This window comes from Amyelois transitella, chromosome 2 (genome assembly GCF_032362555.1).
Source record: "Amyelois transitella isolate CPQ chromosome 2, ilAmyTran1.1, whole genome shotgun sequence".
Lineage (NCBI taxonomy): Eukaryota > Metazoa > Arthropoda > Insecta > Lepidoptera > Pyralidae > Amyelois > Amyelois transitella.
Genome location: NC_083505.1, coordinates 1023454 through 1046943, shown reverse-complemented (window position 1 = coordinate 1046943; position 23490 = coordinate 1023454). Strand labels below are relative to the sequence as shown.

General features: G+C 36.2%; 4 protein-coding genes across 5 annotated transcripts; 2 read left to right on the top strand and 2 right to left on the bottom strand.

Moving 5' to 3' along the window:
* Positions 1–213: 213 nt before the first annotated feature.
* Positions 214–12407, bottom strand: LOC106136867 (uncharacterized). The gene is made up of 13 exons (XM_013337531.2): positions 12036–12407; positions 11269–11584; positions 10499–10576; positions 10080–10193; positions 9452–9515; positions 8782–8844; positions 8320–8383; positions 7677–7787; positions 5929–6002; positions 5119–5234; positions 3933–4017; positions 2586–3131; positions 214–1765 (listed from the first exon to the last, which is right to left on the bottom strand). The coding sequence occupies exons 1-13, from the start codon at positions 12186–12188 to the stop codon at positions 1750–1752; spliced, it is 1800 nt and encodes a 599-aa protein (XP_013192985.1). The 5' UTR covers positions 12189–12407; the 3' UTR covers positions 214–1749.
* A 485-nt stretch (positions 12408–12892) lies between these two features.
* LOC106136848 (ER membrane protein complex subunit 5) lies at positions 12893–14015 on the top strand. Of its 2 annotated transcripts, XM_013337508.2 has the most exons (4): positions 12893–13060; positions 13154–13206; positions 13316–13542; positions 13791–14015. In XM_013337508.2, exons 1-3 carry the CDS (start codon positions 12982–12984, stop codon positions 13526–13528), a joined length of 345 nt encoding a protein of 114 aa, XP_013192962.1. In that variant the 5' UTR covers positions 12893–12981; the 3' UTR covers positions 13529–13542; positions 13791–14015. The 2 variants fall into 2 exon arrangements, with proteins under 2 accessions (XP_013192962.1, XP_013192961.1); XM_013337507.2 differs by lacking the exon at positions 13791–14015 and having other exon boundaries at positions 13316–13545.
* Positions 14016–14423: 408 nt separating this feature from the next.
* LOC106136846 (probable H/ACA ribonucleoprotein complex subunit 1) lies at positions 14424–15542 on the bottom strand. The gene has a single exon (XM_013337506.2). The coding sequence runs from the start codon at positions 15418–15420 to the stop codon at positions 14764–14766; it is 657 nt and encodes a 218-aa protein (XP_013192960.1). The 5' UTR covers positions 15421–15542; the 3' UTR covers positions 14424–14763.
* Positions 15543–15834: 292 nt separating this feature from the next.
* On the top strand, positions 15835–23463 carry LOC106136842 (sodium/potassium-transporting ATPase subunit beta-2). Its single transcript, XM_013337501.2, has 6 exons — positions 15835–16060; positions 17398–17655; positions 18186–18366; positions 18722–18836; positions 19835–19994; positions 20538–23463. Exons 1-6 carry the CDS (start codon positions 15925–15927, stop codon positions 20639–20641), a joined length of 954 nt encoding a protein of 317 aa, XP_013192955.1. The 5' UTR covers positions 15835–15924; the 3' UTR covers positions 20642–23463.
* Positions 23464–23490: the final 27 nt, after the last annotated feature.

The following is a 23490-nucleotide window of genomic DNA, read 5'->3' as shown; positions in this document are numbered from 1 at the left end:
AATTTATTTTTAAATATTTCCACTGTTCTGCCCACGTAGAATGTTACGCGCAACGCATTTTTATCGCGCGAAAAACTATCGCTGTCCCGTTTCCACGTCACAATGGAAAGTGGAACAGCAATTGTTTTTTCGCGCGATAAAGACGGCGTCACGCGTACTATGCTACGGGAGCTGATGTACATATTTATCATGAAGAAGAATAAAAAGCAAAAATAACAGTTAAGTCTTTATTATATAAAACCGTATTACAGACGTAAACTAAGCGCAATGAATGCCTTTTAATAATACAGTTAAAAATATATAGCTAAACTGGTTACAATTAGGTATAAAATACGTCAAACTGCTATGTTATTCAGAATTTATTTGAAAGAAAAAAGCATGAATATATGATAAGTTATAAGGCGATTTTATGTCCTATCATGCGCATCTGATTAAATAGTATATAAGGTCATGGCGTCCAAACGATTTATATGGTTACTGCGTTAGCCCAAGGCCTACCTGCTTCTAAATCTGACCATGGGACCAAATTTTACAATTATTATTAAAAAAACACCTTGATAACAATAAAATTACTATCTAAAAACCCATGAATCTAAATTAACTGGAATTGTAATAATAATGACACATTAAAATAAAACATTAACATCAACATCAGGCTATTTTTGCGTTAAAAATAATTTCTCTATTTTATTTCATGGTTGGAAGACAATTAACAAAGAAAATATGGTTCAGAACAGGCCAGTAATGCATATTAAATAATAACTTTAGTAAAACGAGTTCTATTGAATTCTCAGTAATTGTTCTGCACATAGCTGTTTTTGTTGTCTTTGTTTTTTCACAGGTTTGAAACCTCTGACCAACAACAATGTATATGTATTTTGTGACAATACATGTGATGCTTCCAAAACAGTGGATTTAATTACAGTCTTTAATAAGTCTTATAAATTTACAGTCTCTAATAAGCGAATAACTATCGCTGTCCCGTTTCATGTCATAATAAAAAGCGAAATGGCGGGTTTTACGCGCGATAAAAAACGGTGTCGCTCGTTCCATGCTACGTGGGCTATATACTAGTATATAAATACTATAGACTATATACGTGGCGATAAGACTAATCAAAGATTTTGAAAAGATCCACTGTTTTGTCAATTTATTTTTAATAATTCACATAAACTTGACTGAATACGAAGTACAATGTTATAATAATGTAAAAAATAAATAAATGCACTAAAATAAAAATAAAGGTGGGCTAAGTCACACGATTTCCAGTCTTTATTCCAGCACACGTCTGCTTTTGCTACATTAGAGTAGCTTCTGTTCATAATTTTTTTATACTCTCAAATTTCTAACTAGCTTCTATTCCTTCTAAAACCAATATAACGATTCACCTTGAAGTTGATTGAATATCAATATTCGGACATGTATCTCCGATTGAATAATAATAGTTTAATGAACTTTGACAAAAATAATATTGTAGTTTGTTAAAAAAGGTTACTAAATACATAGGTTTCAAAATGATAATTTATTCCTATTTACACTTTTTTCGGACAATGGGCGGGGCTTTGGAACAAAGCAAGTACGCTATGTAAATAAATATATAAATATCAGCCTTAGCGTAGCAGGTACATACTGTGTTTTAGCATAAATTTTGTGACGCTTTTAGGTAAAACGTCGCAGGTCAGAGTGATGAGAGGATAATTATACAATTTAACACATGTATTTTAAAATGACTTAAATGAATTATGACGATCATCTCCGCATTTTTCTGTAACAATAAGAAATAATCCAATTTAATATCATCAACATTAATATAACAATGTAACAAATTAATTACCAGAACGATTTTGATGAAGTTTTCAAAAATTTAGGATAGGATACTTTTATTCTTGGAAATTTCCACGGGGAGTCGAAGCTACGGGCATAAGTCTAATGCTACTTGTAAAAAAATATTTATACAGTTCTCGAAAATATGTTTGTATTTACAACCAAACTGAACCAATATTTTAGAACAGAAAGAGTCAAGAACCTAAAGTATCAGAATTTAACGTCTCGCTCTCTCGCCTAGATGAAAATCAATTTATGAGATGAATAAATATAAAGACTTTATAAATACTACAGATATTAAACGCGCACGTAACGTACCTTTATTTAATTGCGGATGTTTCAAATCATGTTACAATGATCCACGGTCACCGAGCATGCGACTGACTCGGTGTAACATGATGCAACACGTCTCGGATAACATAAAGGTATGTTACATGCTATGTAGTTTTATATCTGCATTATTAATAAATAATAGAATGCAAGGCGAAAAATTTTTAATCAGTTATTAAGACTTTATGCCGTGTGGTTCCTGGCACCAATACAAAAAAGAATAGGACCAATCCATCTCTTCCCAATGGATGTTGTAAAAGGCGACTAAGGGATAGGCTTACAAATTTGAGATTCTTTTTTTAGGCGATGGGCTAGCAACTAGCTGAACGTGGCCTATCAGTCCGCTCAAGACTGTTGGCTCTGTCTACCCCGCAAGGGACATAGATGTGATTATATGTATGTATGTATTATAGACTTCATATCACACTTACCTATTCAGTGGTTTCTCTTTATAAACGACTTGCTTCCTCGGCCGCCTCGTCCGTCCCTCTCTGACTTGTTCCGTGCTACTATCGCTGTCGCGGCTAACATTTTCCAATCTCCCCATATCGCTCACGTCGCCAGTAAAACTCCCTATTCTATCATCACTCCTCGACCCCCCAGCGCGGCTCTGACCCCCTCTATGGGAAACCACCATCATTTCATCCACTCCGTCACCCAGGTACTCGCTTATCCTGAGCTCAGCGCGGCTGGTACCGGCTCTATGTAAAACACTGATCATCACTTCACTATCACTATCATTATTCACTGTAAGGCTATCATTGTTCACTGTAAGGCTATCATTGTCCACTATAAGGCTATCATTATTGGAAACTCGGTCAGTTCTCGAGCGTTTGTCAGCTCTAGTGCGGTTTCCGTCCCCCAGACTGGGGTCCCGGCCGTCGCCGCAGTCCGGGCGCGCGTGCCGGCTGTCCCGCCGGCCGGCTGTCACGCTCGTGGGCTCGCCTGAACCACGCTCTTGTGTCTTTGTACGCTCCCTGTTATAGCAGAAATAATTATTGTTTACACAACATATTATTATTTTTTTAACTTCAATGACGTGTTTAGCAGTATTCATTATTTTTAAGAATAAAATTTTTTGATAAAGCAGGTATGTGTATAGTATTTAGTTTAGAAATAAGTAGTCTGCCAAATTTATTATTTTGTATAGTTTCAGCTTATATTTCCCATGGACGTAAAAGGCGACTAAGGGAAAGGTTAATAAACTTTGGATTCTTCTTGTAAGCGATGGACTTGCAACCTGACACTATTTTAATTATTTCAATTCTTAAATCTGAACGTGGCCTTTTAGTCTTCTCAAGACACTTGGCTCTAACTACCCCACAAGACATGATTATATGTATGTATTTATATTTACTTAATCTTTCAAAAAATTCGCTGTCAATTGAACCTTTGGTGGAGGGAGGGGACCAGTGGCGTAACTACAGGGTGGCAAGTCGGCAAAATGCCACGGGCCCCCAGCCGGAAGGGGCCCCCGGTCAGAGGAGAATCCCAACTCCCAACATTTCTTATTTATCATACATGTTTAGTTAAAAAAAGTTTTAGTCTTTGATTTATTTTTGTTACCTACTCAGTTTCCTACACAAGTAAAAAGAAATATTAAAAATTCAAAGCTTTTGTAAAAAAAAAGGGTTGTAACCCAGTTTAGAACGTACCTATCCGATGAATTTGCCACGGGCCACGAATGGTATAGTTACGCCACTGGAGGGGACATAAGTCCAGCAGTGTGCTTATTGCAGTTGGAATGAGGATCATATATGTATAGTGGTAGTACTCACAACACGATGACCCTGGCGTCAGTGGCGCCATTGGGACTGGGTGCGTCGAACTCCATCAGGCGCTTGCCGGGTGACGAGTCGCGTGCTGAAAAACAGGATAAAATTTACGTATTTTAAGGACCTAAATTGATGTGAGTGTAAATTATTATAAGTACTAGAGGCCGCCCGCGACTTAGTCCGCATGGAAACCCTATCAATCCCGCGGGAACTCTGGGATAAAAAGTAGCCTATGTGTTATTCTGGGTCTTCAGCTACCTACATACCAAATTTCATGGTAATCGGTTCAGTAGTTTTTGCGTGAAAGAGTAACAAACATCCATACATCCATACAAACTTTCGCCTTAATAATAGTAGTAGGATTATTGTGGTTATCTTTTGTAGTTTTTGTGTATGTAGGTAGGTATATAATAATTATTTTATATTATATTTTATATAGGTATATTTATTTAGTTTGACCCCACGTAAAGTTCTCTGTCAGACCCAATGGTTGACTGGTAGATAATGCTGTCATTAAGTCCGCCAATTGTGCTATACATTTGTATTTTGTGCAATGAAGTTTAAATAATCTCTTAGTCGCCTTTTAAGACATCCATGTGAAAGAGATGCAGAGGTTTACCAAAGTTCCGGGAACCACATGAAATTCAACTTTTTTTGCAACTGAAATAGCTTTATTAATTAACTAGTTATGCCCGCGACTTCGTCCGCGTGGAATAGTTATTTTGGGCATCATTGAAGCCCTCAAGGAGGAATAATTTTCCCCGTTTGTTTTTCACATTTTCCATTATTTCTTTGTTCCTTATAGTTGCAGCGTGTTCCTACTAATATTATAAATGTGAAAGTTTGTGAGTATATCAGTATGGATGTTTGTCACTCATTCACGCAAAAACTACTGAACCGATTACGATGAAATTTGGTATGTAGGTAGCTGAAGACCCAGAATAACATATAGGCTTTACGCTTTTTACCATGGAGTTCTCGCGGAATTGATAGGATTTCCATGCGGACGAAGTCGCGGGCGGCCTCTAGTGTTATATACCTAAAGCCTAAAGCATTCCTCTTTAAATGGTCCATTCAACGCAAAAACAATTCATTTCAACTCGAACCACTAGTTCCCGAGATTAGCGCGTTCAAACAAACAAACTCTTCAGCTTTATACTATTAAAAGTATAGATGTTCCTCCACTCACACAATCGCTTGTTTTCGCTCAATGTCGGTCTCTTGGGCGGCGTGACGTCATCGCCGTCGCTGCCACTGTCCAGCCTCATCTTAGCGACCAACACTTTTAACACTCGGCCACTATTGCTGTGAAATAAATACATACGTACATACGTATAATCACGTCTATATCAATTGCGGGGTAGACAGAGTCGACAGTCAGACATGAAAGGCTACATTCAGTTATGATAGAATTGAGATACAAATATTGACAGGTTACTAGCCTATCACCTACAAGAAGAATCCCAAGTTAATTAGCCTTTTCTTTGTCTCTTTAATCTACTCAATCAGCCTTCTTGAAATTGTGTGTGTGCCTTGTGGTTCCCGGTACCAATATAAAAAAAAATTATAGGACCACTCCATCTCGTTCCCACGGTTGTTGTTAAAGGCGACTTAGGGATAGGCGTATAAACTTGGGATTCTTCTTTTAGCCGACGGACTAGCAACCTGTCACTTTATATGAATCTCAATTCTATCAGTAAGCAAAATAGCTTAACGTGGCCTATCAGCATTTTCGGAACTGTTGGCTCTGTCTATCACGCAAGAGATATCGACGTGATTATATATATGTATATAAACAGGATTTCATACATGTGTATGTATGTATGAAATCGTGTTTATATAATTAAATAGTCTGGAGAAGAACATAAGGTACGTTCCGGTAAAAACTACAATTCCCGTCGCATTGGCCAAAAAAAACCTATATTCTAACACTATAGGTGGCGCTAAATCCGCGCGCGTAGGTGGCGCTAAATCTGCAGAATTGGAATGACAAACTCACCTGTTCCTCGGCGGCGAGCTGGCGCGCCGGCGGCGGCGGACGGTCGGCGAGAACGCGGCCGGCGGCGCGCTCGGCTGCAAACAATCACCTATAATATAGTTACTGTACGTATGCACCTGGGCGACCGAGCGGTGCTTGGTCAACGGACGTCAGATACACCATAATAAATATTGACAAACATAAATTGAGACTATCCGTTGGGTCATTCCAATTCAGAATCAAACAGTGACACGTTGCTTGCCATTTGCCTAAAAGAATCCCAAGTTTATAAGCCCATCCATATCCATTACTACATCCATGGAGGTACGAGGGTGGTTTGAAAAATTCTCGGCCCGTCTAAGAAAACAAAGGTAATTAAACAAAAAAATATTTTTTATTTTTCTACATAATCCCCTCTTCTTCTATGCCACTCTTATAGGCCGATTCTTCCAACTCGTCGAAAAAACGTTCCGCCTCAGCTATGACTTCTTCATTTGTGGAAAATTTCTTTCCAGCCAGGTGTTTTTTCAAATTAGGGAACAGATAATAGTCCGATGGTGCTAAATCCGGTGAATAATGGTGATGGTTCAATACTACAAAACGCAGTTCATGGAGTTTAGCTATTGCAACAACTGACTTGTGCACTGGTGCATTATCCTGATGAAAAAGGATTTTTTTTTCGCCAATCCCGGGCGTTTTTCACGGATTTTTTCTGCTAATTTATCCAGCAGGTTAGCATAGTATGGGCCTGTAATAATTTGTCCTTTCGGAAGGTAGTTAATAAAAATTATTCCCTTGTAATCCGAAAACACGGATGCCAGAACTTTTCCTGCAGACTTTATCGCCTTGGCCTTCTTTGGAGGCGGAGAACCTCTATGTTTCCACTGTTTTGATTGTTCTTTTGTTTCAGGAATATAATGATGTATCCAAGTTTCATCGGTGGTAACAAATCTTTTCAAAATATCGGCGGTATTTGACCTAAACAAGGCCAGAATCTCACTTGAAATTTCAACTCTGTTGAGTGTTTGTTCGGCGGTCAGCAAACGCGGCACCCATCTTGCCGAAACCTTTTTCATTCCAAGTTAAAATATTAAATACCCGCTCGGTTGAGATCCCTATAGTGTCACTTATCTCTCGCACTTTTAATCTGCGGTCGTCTAAAACCATTTATGGATTTTATCGCTCATTTCTGGCGTGGTGAACGTTGAAGGCCTTCCGCTCCTAGGGTCATCTTCGACGCTTTCTCTGCCTTGTTTAAATAAAGCTACCCACTTTTTATCGTCGAATACGAAGGCGCAGATTCACCTAAAGTGTTATCCATGTCTTCCTTAATTTGGCTAGGTGTCATATTTTTTTTGACGAAATATTTAATCACGGCTCTTACTTCGGTTTTTTCCATTTTTCCGGTAGAGAGTCAGATTAGCTCAAACAAAAAATCGTAAAAAAATAATCACACAACCTATCACAATTAAATTTAACACAAGTGAATATACTCATTCAAGAATCAATCTCTTGAATGAGTATATTCTTATTTTTGTTCTACCCTCAAATCTAGGTTAGGCCGAGAACTTTTCAAACCACCCTCGTATGGTAGTTTCTGGCAGTAATAAAAAAAAAAAAGAATAGGACCACTCTTTCCCGTGGATGTAGTAAAAGGCGACTAAGGGATAGGCTTATAAACTTGGTATTCTTTTAGGCAAATGGCTAGCAACGTGTCACTGTTTGATTCTCAATTGGAAGGACCCAACGGATTAAATTATTTATAATACCTCGTCATCATTTACAGCAAGAGCTGTAGCGGCGTTCGCAGAGTTCTCATCGAGCTGAGTCGTGGAGTCCGGCTCCAAGTTGCTCTTACTCTTGCCGGTTCTCGCTCTCGTCTGAAAATCAAACATACATTACATTATTACTACTTGTTCAAATGTGTTAAGCTCAACAGTTCAAATATATTATATAATATATATATTGACGGCCTCTGTGGCTCAGCGGTAGTACGCTTGTCTGTGACACTGGAGGTCCCGGGTTCGAATCCTGGCCAGGGCATGATGAGAAAAGAACTTTTTCTGATTGGCCTGGGTCTTGGATATTTATCTATATAAGTATTTATTATAAAATATAGTATCGTTGAGTTAGTATCTCGTAACACAAGTTTCGAACTTACTTCGAGGCTAACTCAATCAGTGTAATTTGTCCCGTATATATTTATATTTATATTTTATAATAGAGGCCGCCGCGACTTCGTCCGCGTGGAAACCCTATCAATCCCGCTGGAATTCTGGGATAAAAAGTGTAAAGCCTACATGTAATCGGTTCAGCAGTTTTTGCGTGAGACAGTAACAAACATCCATACTGACATCCTATATAAGCGAAGCTGCAGGTCAAAGCTAGTATTATTATAAAAAACAAACTCACCCTCGCATTCGTCGGCCGATCCAGTAGCCAACTAGGGCCTTCTAAAGGATTATCGGTTCTGCTTCTGAAAACAACATTTATTAAAAGATATTAATATTAAGTATATGTATTGATCGTGGCAAAATTTTTTACTCCCTTACCTTAATAATACATATTATAACTGCAAAAGTCTGTCTGTCCGTCTTTGACAGCTAAACCGCTGGACCGATTTGAATGAAATTTAGTAGTTTTGATCTATTATTGACTATCTTAATTTAGGGAGGCATAACATAGGCTACTCTTTTTCTGAACTTTTCCACGGGAGTGAAGTCCCGCGCAAAAGTTAGTATTAACATAAATAAAAATGTCATTTTTATACCAGTACTACTCAATCCCATAATTTAAAGTATATACATAAATGAGCTTGGTCCTCTGTCTACCCTGTAGGGGACGGAGATATAGTTTTATGTATGTACTACAAACCTGGGTGGCGTTTCGTCAATGTCCTCTGGTTCCAAATCTTCGGCCACGGCCTCCAATCGTCTCCTGAAATTAATTTAACGAATAAATAAACTAATAAGGGACTAATTATTTTATTTATTCTATCATTAAGCCAAACAACTGAATGTGGCCTATCAGTCTTTTCAAGACTGTTGGCTCTGTCTACCCCGTAAGGGATAAAGACGTGATCATATGTATGTATGTAAGGGACTTATCACAAATTCAAATTCAAAACTTTTATTCATTATCATGGGACACTTCAACATCAACTAATAATTGTCATATCTTTCGGTTTCACAACATTGGTTGACGTCAAATAGTAACTTAAAACTAAGTTTACTTAAAGTATCAGTGCAGAAGAAACAAACTGCACTGCAGCATTTTTTAATATCTAAAGTATATATTATAAAATGTAGTATCTTGCAGTTAGTATCTACTAACTGCACGATACTACATTTTATATACTCGAACACAAATCTCGGACTTACATCGAGGCTAACTCAATCTGTGTAATCTGTTCCGTAAGTATTTATTTATATAATTATTTTTTTAGTCTATAAACCAAATGGCCCAAACCCAATAACCCAAACTAATTAAGTCTTTGAATCCTTATAACTTGATGACATTAGTATACTATATTGAAACTACTTACGAAGACTCGAAATCATCTCCATCAGACATATTCTGTGACTCCTCAAGTGATCTTTCTCCACTGTCTGAAAAGGATTAAAAAAATTGTTTGAGGTTCTGATGATGAAGATAACACAGTGACTTGACATATTTACTACTATTATTTGCATGGTATCTCAATATACATACATATGGTCGCGTCTATGTCCCTTGCGGGGTAGACAGAGCCAACAGTCTTGAAAAAACTGAATAGCCACGTTCAGCTATTTGGCTTAATGATACAATTGAAATTCAAATAGTGACAGGTTGCTAGCCAACGCCTAAAAAAGAATCTCAAGTTTGTAAGCCTATCCCTTATCTAACTTGTATCTCAACTTATAAATGCGAAAATAAGTTTATTTGTTTGTCTGTTACCTCTTCATGGTTTTCTACGGAATTAATCTTCTTGAAATATCACATATATAAAATTATAGGGTAACATTTTTTTTGTTTAACTAGAAATTACTTAAAAATTATTTATATGGCAAAACAATGTTTGCCGGGACAGCTAGTGTTCCTGTAATATTTCAGGTAAGCCAAGTCCTGAGTTAAAGTTATTTGTATTCATTAATTTTGTTTTCATCTTTCAACTGATATATTTGTATGCTCACCTTCAAGATTAAGGTTATCTTCACTATTATCTAATTCATTATTCTCAGTGTCAGTCTCCATATTGTTAGAGTGAGTTTCCGGCAAATCTATCCTTGTGAGTGGTATATAAACATCTGTAACATATTAAAAGACACAAGATTAAGTTGAGTAAAATATTATTTCAACAGTCATATTTTTAGCATGCTTTGTTAAAATTATCCTCGTATGGTCAGTCATAAAATCACATGAAAGGCGATGGGCTAGCAACCTGTCACTATTTCAATCGCAAAACTGTAATTAAGCACTACAACAGAATAGATAGATATACAGAATCAGACAATGAGTGCCGCCTTTCAATATGCAATGCGATCTTCGAGACACCCTGTATACACAGTCCACCTTTTGACTACCTTATAAATTAATTGCAAATAAAATTGACCTTGTAACATGCGCACAGGCACAGCCCTCTCTGCCACATTCCGATTTTGTTGAGGGCTCCTTGAAAGTACAATTGTACCTGAAAAAAGTGTGGTTCCCGGCATTAATAGAAAAAAATTATAGGACCACTCTATCTCTTTCTCATGGATTTCGTAAAAGTCGATTAAGGGATAGGCTTATAAACTAAGGTACATACATACATATGATCACGTCTATATCCCTTGCGAGGTAGACAGAGCTACCAGTCTTGAAAAGACTGAATGGCCACGTTCAGCTATTTGGCTTAATGATAGAATTGAGATAATAAACTAAGGTACTTCTACTTACTTAAAGGTAGGGATACTCCTCTTAGGTGATGGTCTAGCAACCTGTCACTATTTGAATATCAATTCTATCACTATGACTAATAGCTGAACTTGGCCTGTCAGTCTTTCAAGACTGTTTGCTTTGTCTAATATGAATGTATTTATGTATGAAAAAAAGAAAATAACAATTAAGGTATTGATTATCCACATTTTCTCTATATCTGTGAGACACTCACTGTCTCATAATCCAATAAAACAAATGTGGAATAAAAGAGCTCAGCATTTTGAGTTATTATTGCACAAACATAACTGTTGAATAGCACACTAAATTAATAAAAAAAAAATACAACCTTAATAAGTAGATGAAAATTCTAGATTTAAAACTATAGTCAACACACAACATACATAGTCAACAACAACAACTAGATCATTGAATTAATCAATGTTCTAGTTATAGCCAACTTACGTGAAGGCGCGTGTGGATTGACACTAGTATTCATTAAAGTCCTGCTCAAGGACACTACAGGCTGTATAGATTGACCACCAATCAGCATGGGAGGCACTCGATGGACCCTGTCAGAGCTCGGGGTGCCTCCGATGGCGCTCCAACGAGGGGAGGCAGTCTGCAGTTCCTGCCTCTCTTGCATGTAGGTCTTAGCAAGCTCTATAGTCCGTGCAACAGCACTGGAAGCCTTTACGAGGTGGGTAAGAGCTTCTTCGCTGGTTGATTGTAGAGCCGTATCAAGTTTACGAGCTTGCGCTGCCCCACCACTTCGCAGTCTCTGGAAATGGACAGAAAATGTGAAAAGAAAAATATGAAAAGAGCAGAGATTCCAGTGCACCCCTGCTATACAAAACATATTGCTACAGTCATTGAGAAAATTTTTTGTAGAAATTGGCAATGTTTGTCTCTACCAGAGACAGTAATAAGTGCTCCAAGTGTAAAGACTTTAAAAAATAGACTGAACTAACATTTGAAACCACAAGCACAGTGATATACACGCATAAGCTGCTAGTGTTTTAAAAAATAAAAAGGTATAAATCATGTTAACTACTAGCAAATCATTTTACAACATAAAAAGCTTCACTAAGATGCTTACACACTTTAAACCAACAATTGAGATGTCTCAATCAGTTTGGCCTAAAATTTGTTAACTCTCAAGAGTTCTGTTCGCCCATACGTTCGGCAACCTAGCAACCCTGTATTTATGGATTTTCAAAATAAAACCTTACACTCAGTTTCAGTCTAAGTTCATTGATCTCTTTCATCAGCTCTAACTTCTCATCCTCTTTATTAGCGGCAGCCACCTTCCAATACTGCACTTTTTGAACCAATTCATTGTTTTTCTCTTTTAGGTCTCTGATTTCGTCTTCTAAAGTAGCCATCCCGAATCACTATAATATAACACTGTACTCTAAAGTACCACGTTAAACACAGAGGGCCCTGAACATAAATATAATATTAAAAATAAACCACTAATATACACAAATCCAAAAAGCTTGCAATGTAAAGGTAAATGGTATGGTAAATTGATCACTGCTACTCTTTGCTTGACTGGAATTATCAACTCGAATCAATCAATCAATCAATCCAATTTAATTTAACAAAAGACTGTTGATTGAGATCAATGTTGCCAACCAAAAAAAACTGTAGAAATAGAAAACTATAAATATTAAAATAAAAAACAGTAAATCTACATCTTTATCTTTTTATTATTTTGTATTATTAAACGGTAGTAATTAAAAGAATACATTATAGGGAGGGAATTAACAATAATAAAAATGATTACATTTTTAAAGTTAAGTTAAGTTAAGTCTCGTCATCGGAATGCGTCAACGATCATCCCTAACGAGCGTCATGTTGACAAGCATTTGATTTGATTGACACATTTTTTAAGGAATGTAGTGGGCACAGACTTTATAATTCTATGTGTATGTATGTACGTTCTAGCTAAAGGACAATAGTTTTTCGCGCGATAAAAACGGCGTCGCGCGTGTCATGCTACGGGGCATGCAGGGGCTGTCGGTGCTATAATCTACAATCAATGTCGTTATGTCAAGTTAACGTCAAGTCGTCAAAATAATTAGTCAATTGATATTATTATATAGTAAGTATCTTGTGTTTCATTTAGAAACAAAATTCAATAACTAAAACTCTTAAACAGGATTTATTGAAACAATGGCATCTTCGTTCAATAAAATAATTCTTATTGTTGGTTTCATATCCTTATTTCATTCTGCCTTTTCTGCTGCTCAACGTAAGTTTCAAATACTTATAGGAAATGCCCATCAGCTTACTATTTTTCAAAAAGTTTGTCAAAGATGTTCTGTACATCCAATGTATTTTTCAGATCGATCATACCTTCGTATCACATCTCAGGAGTTTACGACGCTGCCATTGGATGTAAGTATATTTTGTTGTGTTCGGCGAGTGAGTTGACAATATCATGAAAAAACCTGCACATTCAGACAACTTTTGACTTTGACCCAATATATTTTCTCGTTATTTGCAGATTGTGGTCCAAGCAGTAGTCAGTCTATTCGCCATTATGTGGGGAGTACTTAACATAGCAGGAAACCTCCGCGAGATACGTGCTGCGGCAGAACTCAACCAGATCCAATGGGAGACACAGCGGAACCTTCCCTCCTTCTATATATTCAGTCATCGTGGGAAATTCTTATCTGCACCAGATCCTATTGATGATACAAAATTTGTTAAGCAATAAGAATAATTGTAAAAGTAGATATTTTGTTTCTTTCTTCTAGTTTAGTGGAATAAGTCCTCTATTAAAGTAATTTATCCTCCCTCCCAGTTCTCAATTCTTACAACTTAGGGACTAATGCAATTTTTTAGTGTGTACCACCTCATTTTGTTTACCATTAGGTGAATTCACATCCAATTTGCTCAACACCTCAGTTAAAAAAGAAACAATTATACTGACCAACTGTGCATTGTCTTTTCACCTCTCTCATCTCTGCCTGTTTCAGGTTGCAACCTCCATAGAAGTGTTTCGGGGTCCGCATTGATTCTGGGCCTTAATTATTAACCAATTAGGTATCTTTAATTATATGAAGTAAATAAAAGATGATGAATGAGAATTGATTTTGAAAATTTAAATTGATTTATATTTTTAATTGGTTTGTTTTGTCAACCCTGGTGGAGAGTACTAAGTTTTAATAAGCAACTAATTTATTTACGAAATGTATTAAAATATTTCTGTTTTTACATAATTTTATTATTTTTCATCTTCCTAGCTTTAGTCCCAGTTGTATCCTCACCACTCTGGAGAGGAGCCTGTGGTATGCCTTTGACCATGGATCCTGGATTGGGTGAGTCAGGTTTTTACACTAAGCGACTCCCATCTGACCTCCGCAACTTTAACAGGCAACCTTACTCGAATTGCATCCATCCAGTTGCCTGAATGTGCAGGTTTCCTCATGATCATTGGTGCATTGGAAGAGGTATGATTTGAACCTGTGCTTTCCAGTCAAGGTAGGTATTTATCATTTCATAAGTCACCATGTCAGACATTTATTAATGATTTTTTTTCCAGTGTACATACATTTTATGTAGGTGAAAGCTTACAAATAATTATTGTTTTCCAGAAAAAAAAATTGTAAAATGTTTTATTTTTTATTAAAATTATGAATATGTAAGCAAGTGTGGCCCTCGCCACACACATATGAAATATTTATATTTACATTTTACCAACTATAACATCTTGCCTAGACTATAAATTTCTGAGTAAGACAATGGCAAAATAATTTCCTTATAATTCAATAATTTTTATTCAGAATAGCTCCAAAGTCACTTAATTCTTCATTCTAAATTATACTGAAATAAAGTCTATATTAATGGGGAACAATTAGAACTTAGAATGAATATTAGTATGGCGAGGGCCATCAACACATGCAGTGGGTCAGTACCCAATAAGTCCAGCACAGTCCCAATACACTAGCACTACCGTCCGCCTCTGAAGCCACCTCTGCCTCCACCGCCTCTGTTGAAGCCTCCGCCTCGGTTGAAACCGCCTCCTCCACCTCTGTTAAACCCGCCGCCTCCGCCTCTATTGAAACCACCGCGACCGCCGCCGCCGCGGCCTCCGCCACCTCTACCGAATCCGCCGCCGCCGCCACGTCCACCAAAACCTCCGCCTCGGCCTCCTCGCGGCCCACCTCTGCCTCCGCCCCCACGCTTCGCACCAGGCGGCTGCGGCAGAAACCTCTTCAGCGGCAATAATTTTGCCGGATCAATAAAGAATTGTTGACCATCTTTAAAACTCTTTGCCTTTATGTTCTCTCCAAGTTTTACAGACACGTAATAATCGCGTAGATTGCCGAATATTTCATCGATTTTGCCGATTTGTTCCTTGTTTTCTAAATATATTGGAGCGTTGAAGTAGGGTACGTCTTCTATGTCCACTTTGCATACTAAATCGTCTTGAACGGTCCATCCGTAGTGGCCCAACGGGATTACAGTCTCCGGTGGACCGGTGTCTTGCTGTCTGAAGCCGCCTCCGCCACCACCTCGTCCTCTGCCACCGCCTCCAAATCCACGTCCGCGGCCTCCACCAAAACCACCACGGCCACCGCCTCCTCCTCTTCCACGGAAAGACATTTTATCTTATACACAAATTAAATGCAACGTTTAAGATTAAAGTAAATATAACCTTAAAGCCACATGTGACAACAACACCAGCGGTGAATGATATGAATGAATAGAATGGATTTGAGTTTTTGTTTTCTCTGGTGATTGTCATTTTGACAATATTTGCCTGCCATTCTCACATTCTTACGTTACTTCCGCAGATAATTATTTTTTAGTTGGTTCTTCATTCATTTAAAAAGATAGGATTATTTTTCTTATTATTATTAATGTTTAAAACATCTTAACGGATAACGTTTTCTTTTTGTTTCATCAAAATTGATCTTAGAGTTTTTTGAGAGTTTTTGTTATTTATCACCATCGCATTTTGCGACTTATTTTGCGCCTCCCCGTGGAAAAGAGTTAGCAACACTGCTCTGAACTAAAGTCAAACAAACAGGGCCAACGGTAGTGGCTTGTTGTGTTATTTTGTATTTTTAATTTTAAGTTATTATTTACTGTATACTGCTTTCAAAAATGTATCGGAACCCGGGTATGGCAGAGTTCGAAATCGAAACAAAGAGGTCCAAAAATACTTGGAGTCGAAAATTATCTCATTTCTGTTATAATGAAAACACAGGAGCTTTCCTTGGAAGAACTCCGAAAAGTTGGGGTGAGTGAACTTCATTTTCTGTGAGAATTATAAGAATAATTAATAATTGATTGGGCAAATATAATTTTGGCTTTAAACTGTTTAAGGAAACATAGAAAAACGTAAAAAGTTTTAGGGCGTGGCGCCTACTATTTCCAGGTTGCCGCCCTGGTTTGTAATTTACTAATTCTGGAAATCCAATTTCAAGATCAGGTCAAGGCTACCATAAACCGACAAGCTTACAGAGATATGAGATTATGACGAGAAAAAAATAGTATACTGACATTGTGGAAAGTGGAAAGATGTCTCTGCCTACCTTTCGGGAAAGAGGCGTGATTTTATTTATGAATTTAACTTTACCTCATGGATGATGTCGCAGTCAAAAGTGACTACTATAATTTTTTATTTATATTTTAATAAATCAATTGCATACTATGTTGAAAGAAACCTAATATGAGCTGTGATTAACAAGAAAATAATCTAGCTAAATACCCACTTAGGATTACCACCCGGTAATCCTTTTAATTGCCATTAGGAAGCCCTATTTATAGGATTTGATAGCATCTGTCTACGGCATAATTCAGCTGAAATATATATTTAAAGAATTATAAAAGTTATGTAGTATTAATATTATAAACATTGTTTGAGTGAAACTTCATTATTAGTAAGCACATAGAAAAAGATGTACTATACATACATATATTTGCGTCTATATCCCATGCGGAGTAGACAGTGCCAACAGTCTTAAAAAGGCTGATTGGCCACGTTTAGCTGTTTGGCTTAATGGTAGAGAGATTCAAATAGTGATAGGTTGCTAGACCATCACCTAAAAAAATATTATTATTTTAAAAGAAATTCCAATCAGATAATCCTTAAGATATCTCCATGATATGGAGGTATGGGTATTGATTTGGTTGGATTAACACGTGGGTCGAGTGATATGACAACTCCCCACATCTAATTTCCATGACTGTGTTTATCTGTTTGTATACCTTTGAGGACCTATTTGAAGATAATTTTAATAAAGTAACTTATCTAAGGCCCATACATACATATAACCACATGTATATCCCTTGCGGGATAGATGGAGCCAGCAGTCTAGAAAAGACTGATGGGCCATAGAATTTAGGTTCAAATGGACAGTCAGCCTTAAGTTGCTAGCCCATTGCCTAAAAGAAAAATTCCAGGATTATAAGCCTATCCCTTAATAGTCTTTTACAACATCCATTTGAAAGAGATGTAGTGGTCCTATTCTTTTTTTCTATTGGTGCTGGGAACCACACGGCACTTCATAAGCTAGATAGGCCAATACAAAGGATCACTCCCTTGATAACCTTTATTTTTATTTTGTTTTATAGGTAAAATTCTCCTCTTCTACTTCATATTTTACGCAGTTTTGGTAGCTATATTTGCAATCTGCATGGTAACATTCCTCCAACATTACATCAACCCTCGAGTGCCCCGTCTTCAGCAGGATTACGGCCTCATCGGGACCAGTCCAGGGCTTGGCTTCCGCCCTCTACCCCCAGATGTTAGGAGCACCCTGATATACTATAAAGGATCCGGCTATGATGATTACAAGTATTGGGAGAACCAACTAATTGATTTTTTGTCAGGTAAGTGTGTTTACTCTTAGTTAGTAATTGTTTAAATGTACAGAAAAAATTACACAGATTCAGTTTAAAGTGAATCTTTTCATATCTTTTCCCCCATCAGATTATTACTTTGGATTAGTTTGGATCAAGTTCTGTCAGACCTCTGGTTTGTCGTCTGATAATCGACCCAATTGGAATCAATCTCGGGAAATTTGTGTCGATAATTCATTATGAATATCGTAACTTCTTCCTCCTTCTGAATGTAGTGTTAACGTATTTTCACATATTTTTCTGTAAAATTTTTATTCGTTTCAGTTCAAGGTTTCAGGTCAGGTCAGGTCATATTTGACATAGATTAAATTACAAAACACAAAAACAAACTTTGTACATAGGCCATTGGATCTATGGACAAAGTCGGACGAAAAAGTTAGCTAAGATTTATAGTATAAGCAAGCAATCAAGATAAATCACAAACATGTTCTGTTCTCCTTGTGAAGATATCTTATTTTGACTTCATCAAAAAGTTATACTATATGCCAATTCATTTACAGTGTACAAGAAGAAAGGTCAGACCGCCGGCGCTGGTCAGAACATCTTCGACTGTGACTTCAACAAGCTGCCGCCGCCGGGGAAGGTCTGCGACGTGGATGTGCGCGGCTGGGAGCCCTGCATCCAGGAGAACCACTTCTCGTTCCACAAGTCCTCGCCTTGTATCTTCTTGAAGCTGAACAGGTAATCTTTTTAGTCTAATTAATCTAACCTATCTATACCATAGTTGGTAAATATCCTACTAATGTTAGGATAGGGTTTCCATGCGGACGAAGTCGCGGGCGGCCTCTGGTATGTATATAAGTAGTATTTAATGGTCACAGATTATGTGCACATAAGCCCGCGGATTTTCCTAAAGAACCTATAATAAAGTATTTTTCAAATGTCATAAAAATATTTAAAGAATGTTTATAATGTAAAGTTAAAAAATTACCCACAGACTTACTTTGACGTTATTGAAGAAAATGCGGTGCAGTGCAATTTGTTACCGCTTCTTCTGCACTGACTTTATGTATGTATGTATTTATTTATTCCCTAGAATCTACGGTTGGCGGCCTGAGTACTACAACGAGACAGACAGCCTGCCATCGGACATGCCGCGCGAGTTGCAATACCACGTGCGAAACATCAGCTCCAGTATCAACAGGAACTATGTGAGTCATACGTACGAGTACGCTCTTACGTACGAGTGCGCTCTTACGTACGAGTGCGCTCTTACGTACGAGTGCGCTCTTACGTACGAGTGCGCTCTTACGTACGAGTGCGCTCTTACGTACGAGTGCGCTCTTACGTACGAGTGCGCTCTTACGTACGAGTGCGCTCTTACGTACGAGTACGCTCATACGTACGAGTACTTACGTACGTTATATTGTGAGTCATGGTACGCTTGGACCAGTATTTACTGAACTAGTTTTGATAATGGCCACGATGACATATATTTGTTTGTTTGTTTGTAAACTCTTTATTGCACATAAAAATAAATGTAACAAAAATAGAACAGTCATTGGATATAGAAGAATATGTGCAATGGCGGACTTATCCCAATCGTGATTTCTTCCATTCAACCAAAATAAAAAGGAAAATCCATAATCAAAGAGGCAGCGCACATTAAAAGCATTGAGGATGCGTTACAACAATCAATTAATTATAAACTAATTAATGATAAACATACAGAAATAAAAGTTTTTCCCCTCCGGGAAAGAGGCGTGATTTTATGTTACGTTTATGTTATACATACATAAATAAAATATTTATAAACTTACATAAATATAAGTACACTCAAATGTTAGAAGCATCAGAATACAGTCTTTGTTTTGGTATTAATTAATTTAGTTTTTTAATGGTTGGTAAGAGTAGACAGTATATTAAAAAAAATTAAGACAGATTAGACATATGGTAGGCACTAGTTAGCGCCTAATTATTATTGACAGAATGAGAACCGTCAAACAAAGAATAGGTAACAAAATTTTTAAAATGAACGGGTTTGAATTGAAAGAGCTCGGATCTATATCCGAATTTACAAATAAAGATCCCAATTAAATCTAAATCGTGCACATTGTCTACATTAAAAAACATGAATGAATCTAGAACTTCTGTCTAATGTCAAGAGTGGAGGTAGCTATGACGATTATTATGTTTTTTTTTTTGCCAGGTATGGGTACAGTGTTACGGCGAGACCCCGGCGGACAAGGAGAACATCGGCCCGATCGAGTACCTCCCGGGCCCAGGGTTCCCCGGCTACTTCTATCCCTACGAGAACGCCGAGGGGTACCTCAGCCCGCTGGTGGCTGTTCATCTGCAGAGGCCTAAGAGTAAGTGTCATACATACATATAATCACGTCTATATCTCTTGCGGGGTAGACAAAGCCTTGTAAAGACTGATAAGCCACGTTCAGCTATTTGGCTTTAAGACAGAATTGAGATTCAAATAGTGACAGGTAAGAGTAAGTGTCATCTGTATATATTTTTAATTCTATCGTCAAGCCAAAAGGCTGAGCGTGGTCGGTCAATCATTCTTTTTAAGACAGTTGGCTCTGTCTAGACCGTAAGGGATATAGACGTGGATAGGGATAGAGATTTGAACCTAAATCAAAATTCAGTACACTCTGTACATAAATCTATTTAAAATTGGCAATCCATAAAAAAAAAATATTTTTTTTTATTATTATTAAAATCTCATATTAATCAGTTGGTTGATCTAAATAATGTATTCTCTCGTCCACATTTCTATTCTAAGTTTGGATAGTTGTAAAGTTGACATTGTTGAAGAAAATGCTGCAGTGCAGTTTGTTACCGCCTCTTCTAAAAAAAATTAAATTTAATTTGAATTAGCTATATCTTTTTTATTATTACAGCTGGCATCGTTATAAACATAGAATGCCGAGCGTGGGCGCGGAATATCAAATATGACAGGAGGGAGCGGCTTGGAGTAGTACATTTTGAGCTCATGATAGAGTAATTTGTATGTATGTATGTATGTATGACCGTTTCCCCCGTAGCACGCGCGACGTTAGCATTATCGCGCGAAAAACTATCGCTCTTTCGCTATCGCTCTTTTATTTTAACGTGAAACGGTACAGCGATATAGTATATGCTCGCGATAAAAACGGCGTCGCGCGTGACATACCGCGGGGGCTGATGATTTTGAGGGGCTGATGATCGAGCAGCTATACACCATAGAGTTTGGATAGTTTAGGAAAATTGTACAATGTATATACATACATACATCTTCCCGATTCATAACTCTCTCCATACAAGCTCGAGGTACTCTTGACCTGACCTTTGGCCGTTGTACAATATGTTAACAATTTTTGCCTGTTCCAATTAATGTTATATCTGTAGTTTTTTTGGTCACAAGCCATTTTCTGTCATATATCTCTAATGTTTACCTATAACGACTGAGCCTAACATAAATAAATATGATATGAAATGAGAAGCTAATAAATTTTATGTTCAAGGTCATTTCATGTTCAAAAAATTGCAATATTATAATACAAAAAAAAAACATTTGTACGTTCTATCGTCACTCAAGTTAAAGAATTTTAAAATGTAAAAGAAAATTCAGTATATGAATCTCAAATGAATACAATTATACAGTAGAATAAATAAATGCATTTTTTAATTTTTTATTAGACTTTAAAAAAAACGCATTTCCAAAGTAGTGTAATATTTTTTTGTAGATTAAAACAATTTACTTTATAAGGCGAACCCCGGGCTCCTCTCCAGAGCGGTGAGGATGCAACCGGGACTAATTCCGGGTGAAAGAAGAAGATAATGTAGATCTTAATTTTTATCCGAGCCATTTTTATTGCATATATTTTAAATGTGTTCTTTATTATATTTGTTTTGTATCTCACAATGTGGTACTTTAGAAATAAGCTTAAATAAACTAAAACACTGGTTTTGTGGTTAAATAATTAACTATTATATGAATTTTTCTTAGTTTTGTACTGATGAATTTTTTTTTACGAAACTGATTTTTCGAAAAATATTGAATTTTATTTTTTTTTACAAAATACTTTTAAATTTGATTCCTTTAAAATCAGGAAATAAGATTGTTTATAAAACATATGTGTCTAATAAGATAAGGATTTTTTTTTCTGCTAGGTTAGTACCAGACTTCGTGTTTTTTATATATATTTTTATGTTATATTAAATTAGATATAACTTGTAAGACACCAGTCTTAATATTTGAATATACCGTCCAGTTTATGCATATCTTAGACTGATATTTTTATATAAATATATTCTTCAAGTATGAATTATATTTATTCTTTGACATTTTTCTTTCACGATGCTGATACTATGTAAAAAGCATATACCTAAATCGGAATAATACTCATAAGAAAAATAAAAATGCCATATTGTTCTGCAAACATTATAGCACCAATTTGAAAAGCTGTCAAATAAATCTTAAAATTGTTATTGAATACTAAAACAGTACTAACCACTTCTATATTTTGTGTATATAATTCCGAATTCTGTGGTTAAACGATAGCTTGATTTCTGACAGTTGGATAAAACCATAACCTCATTGGTAAGTGGGGAAGTCATAACCTATATTAACTTATCTATTATTTCGCCTTTTTTACGGACCTCGTTCACTCAATTCTATGCGGCAATAAATCTACTGCCTTCTATTATTTTTTTTTATTTTTTTTTATATATTTGGATGACCAACAGCATGTTTTGCAATCATTAGCTAATAAAATATACATTTAAGAGCCAATTACAGGTCTTGACTAATACAAACAGTTTAAAAATAAAATTTTCGAGAACGCCAATTAAACTAAAAGAAAACATTCAAATAAATTGTTTATGTTAATATCTGAAGGGATATTTAATTTAGTTTTCGTCTTTAACACTTCTAATGTAAGGTCACATGTAAAGGCTTGAAATGTTGAACAAAATGTAACAAGTCGTTCAAATTCCCGCCAAAAATTATGGATTTGACATCTGATATGAAAGATCAAGCCATCTGTTTTTCAAAATGTCGAAATAATCACTTCTTTATACAATTTTTATGATATTTGTTCTGCGCTTTTCTCTTTACATTTAAGAATTTACAAATATTGTTTATTTTTACAATAGTTACTTAATATTTTTATACTTTCACTTTACTCTCTTTAAGGAATTTACAATGATATGTTTTTATTTATAATTTGACTGTTGTATTAAATGCAGCTTGCTTATCATGCAAGCAAGAAGTATTTTTTTTTTACAAAAGGTAATAATAAGTCAATACAGCTTAAAAATAATCCTCCAATTAACAAGTTAAAACGCCAGTTATACTTGTTTTTTAAAAACTCAAACAAACCTGTTAGGTACTTGGGGTTCCATGTTTTTTTTTATTCAAATCTTTGTATTATGTTTGCATGTCGTCATGCGATGCTCTTTTGTTAATTTCCCTTTCAGGTCAAGTACCGTCTGTGAATAAGATCTTACCTTTATTGAAAGAAAGAATATGAACTGCCTGACAAACCTTGCTGTAACTATAAACTATGTAATATTCATTTTTATTGAAAAAGTATGTAATAGGTACTCACGATTAAGGTGTGTTTTTGTTGTTGTAAATAACCTATAACGTAGTTCAGAAATATGAGCCTGATAGACTTTATTATCATATACCGAATCTCTACTTTATTAATTTTATATTTCGATGTATAAATTTTAAAATAATAATAATAATATATTCCAATTTAATATTATTATCCGTCCAGTAAAGATCTGCCTTATACTTTTATAGTTGTAAGTTTGAAAACTTGTGTGCCTCGAATATATTGTAAGGAATAAATGAATTTTGTCTAT

Excerpts from the sequence above, each read along its gene's own strand:
- LOC106136867 (XM_013337531.2), bottom strand. The coding sequence starts at position 12,188 with ATGGCTACTTTAGAAGACGAAATCAGAGACCTAAAAGAGAAAAACAAT. Across the intron at positions 5,235-5,928 it reads AGCTCGCCGCCGAGGAACAG|CAATAGTGGCCGAGTGTTAA; the intron begins GTGAGTTTGTCA and ends TTTATTTCACAG. Across the intron at positions 3,132-3,932 it reads GACGCCAGGGTCATCGTGTT|GGAGCGTACAAAGACACAAG; the intron begins GTGAGTACTACC and ends CTGCTATAACAG.
- LOC106136848 (XM_013337508.2), top strand. The coding sequence starts at position 12,982 with ATGGCATCTTCGTTCAATAAAATAATTCTTATTGTTGGTTTCATATCC. Across the intron at positions 13,061-13,153 it reads TGCCTTTTCTGCTGCTCAAC|ATCGATCATACCTTCGTATC; the intron begins GTAAGTTTCAAA and ends TGTATTTTTCAG. Across the intron at positions 13,207-13,315 it reads TTACGACGCTGCCATTGGAT|ATTGTGGTCCAAGCAGTAGT; the intron begins GTAAGTATATTT and ends CGTTATTTGCAG.
- LOC106136846 (XM_013337506.2), bottom strand. The coding sequence starts at position 15,420 with ATGTCTTTCCGTGGAAGAGGAGGAGGCGGTGGCCGTGGTGGTTTTGGT.
- LOC106136842 (XM_013337501.2), top strand. The coding sequence starts at position 15,925 with ATGTATCGGAACCCGGGTATGGCAGAGTTCGAAATCGAAACAAAGAGG. Across the intron at positions 16,061-17,397 it reads AAGAACTCCGAAAAGTTGGG|GTAAAATTCTCCTCTTCTAC; the intron begins GTGAGTGAACTT and ends TTTGTTTTATAG. Across the intron at positions 18,837-19,834 it reads CCAGTATCAACAGGAACTAT|GTATGGGTACAGTGTTACGG; the intron begins GTGAGTCATACG and ends TTTTTTTGCCAG.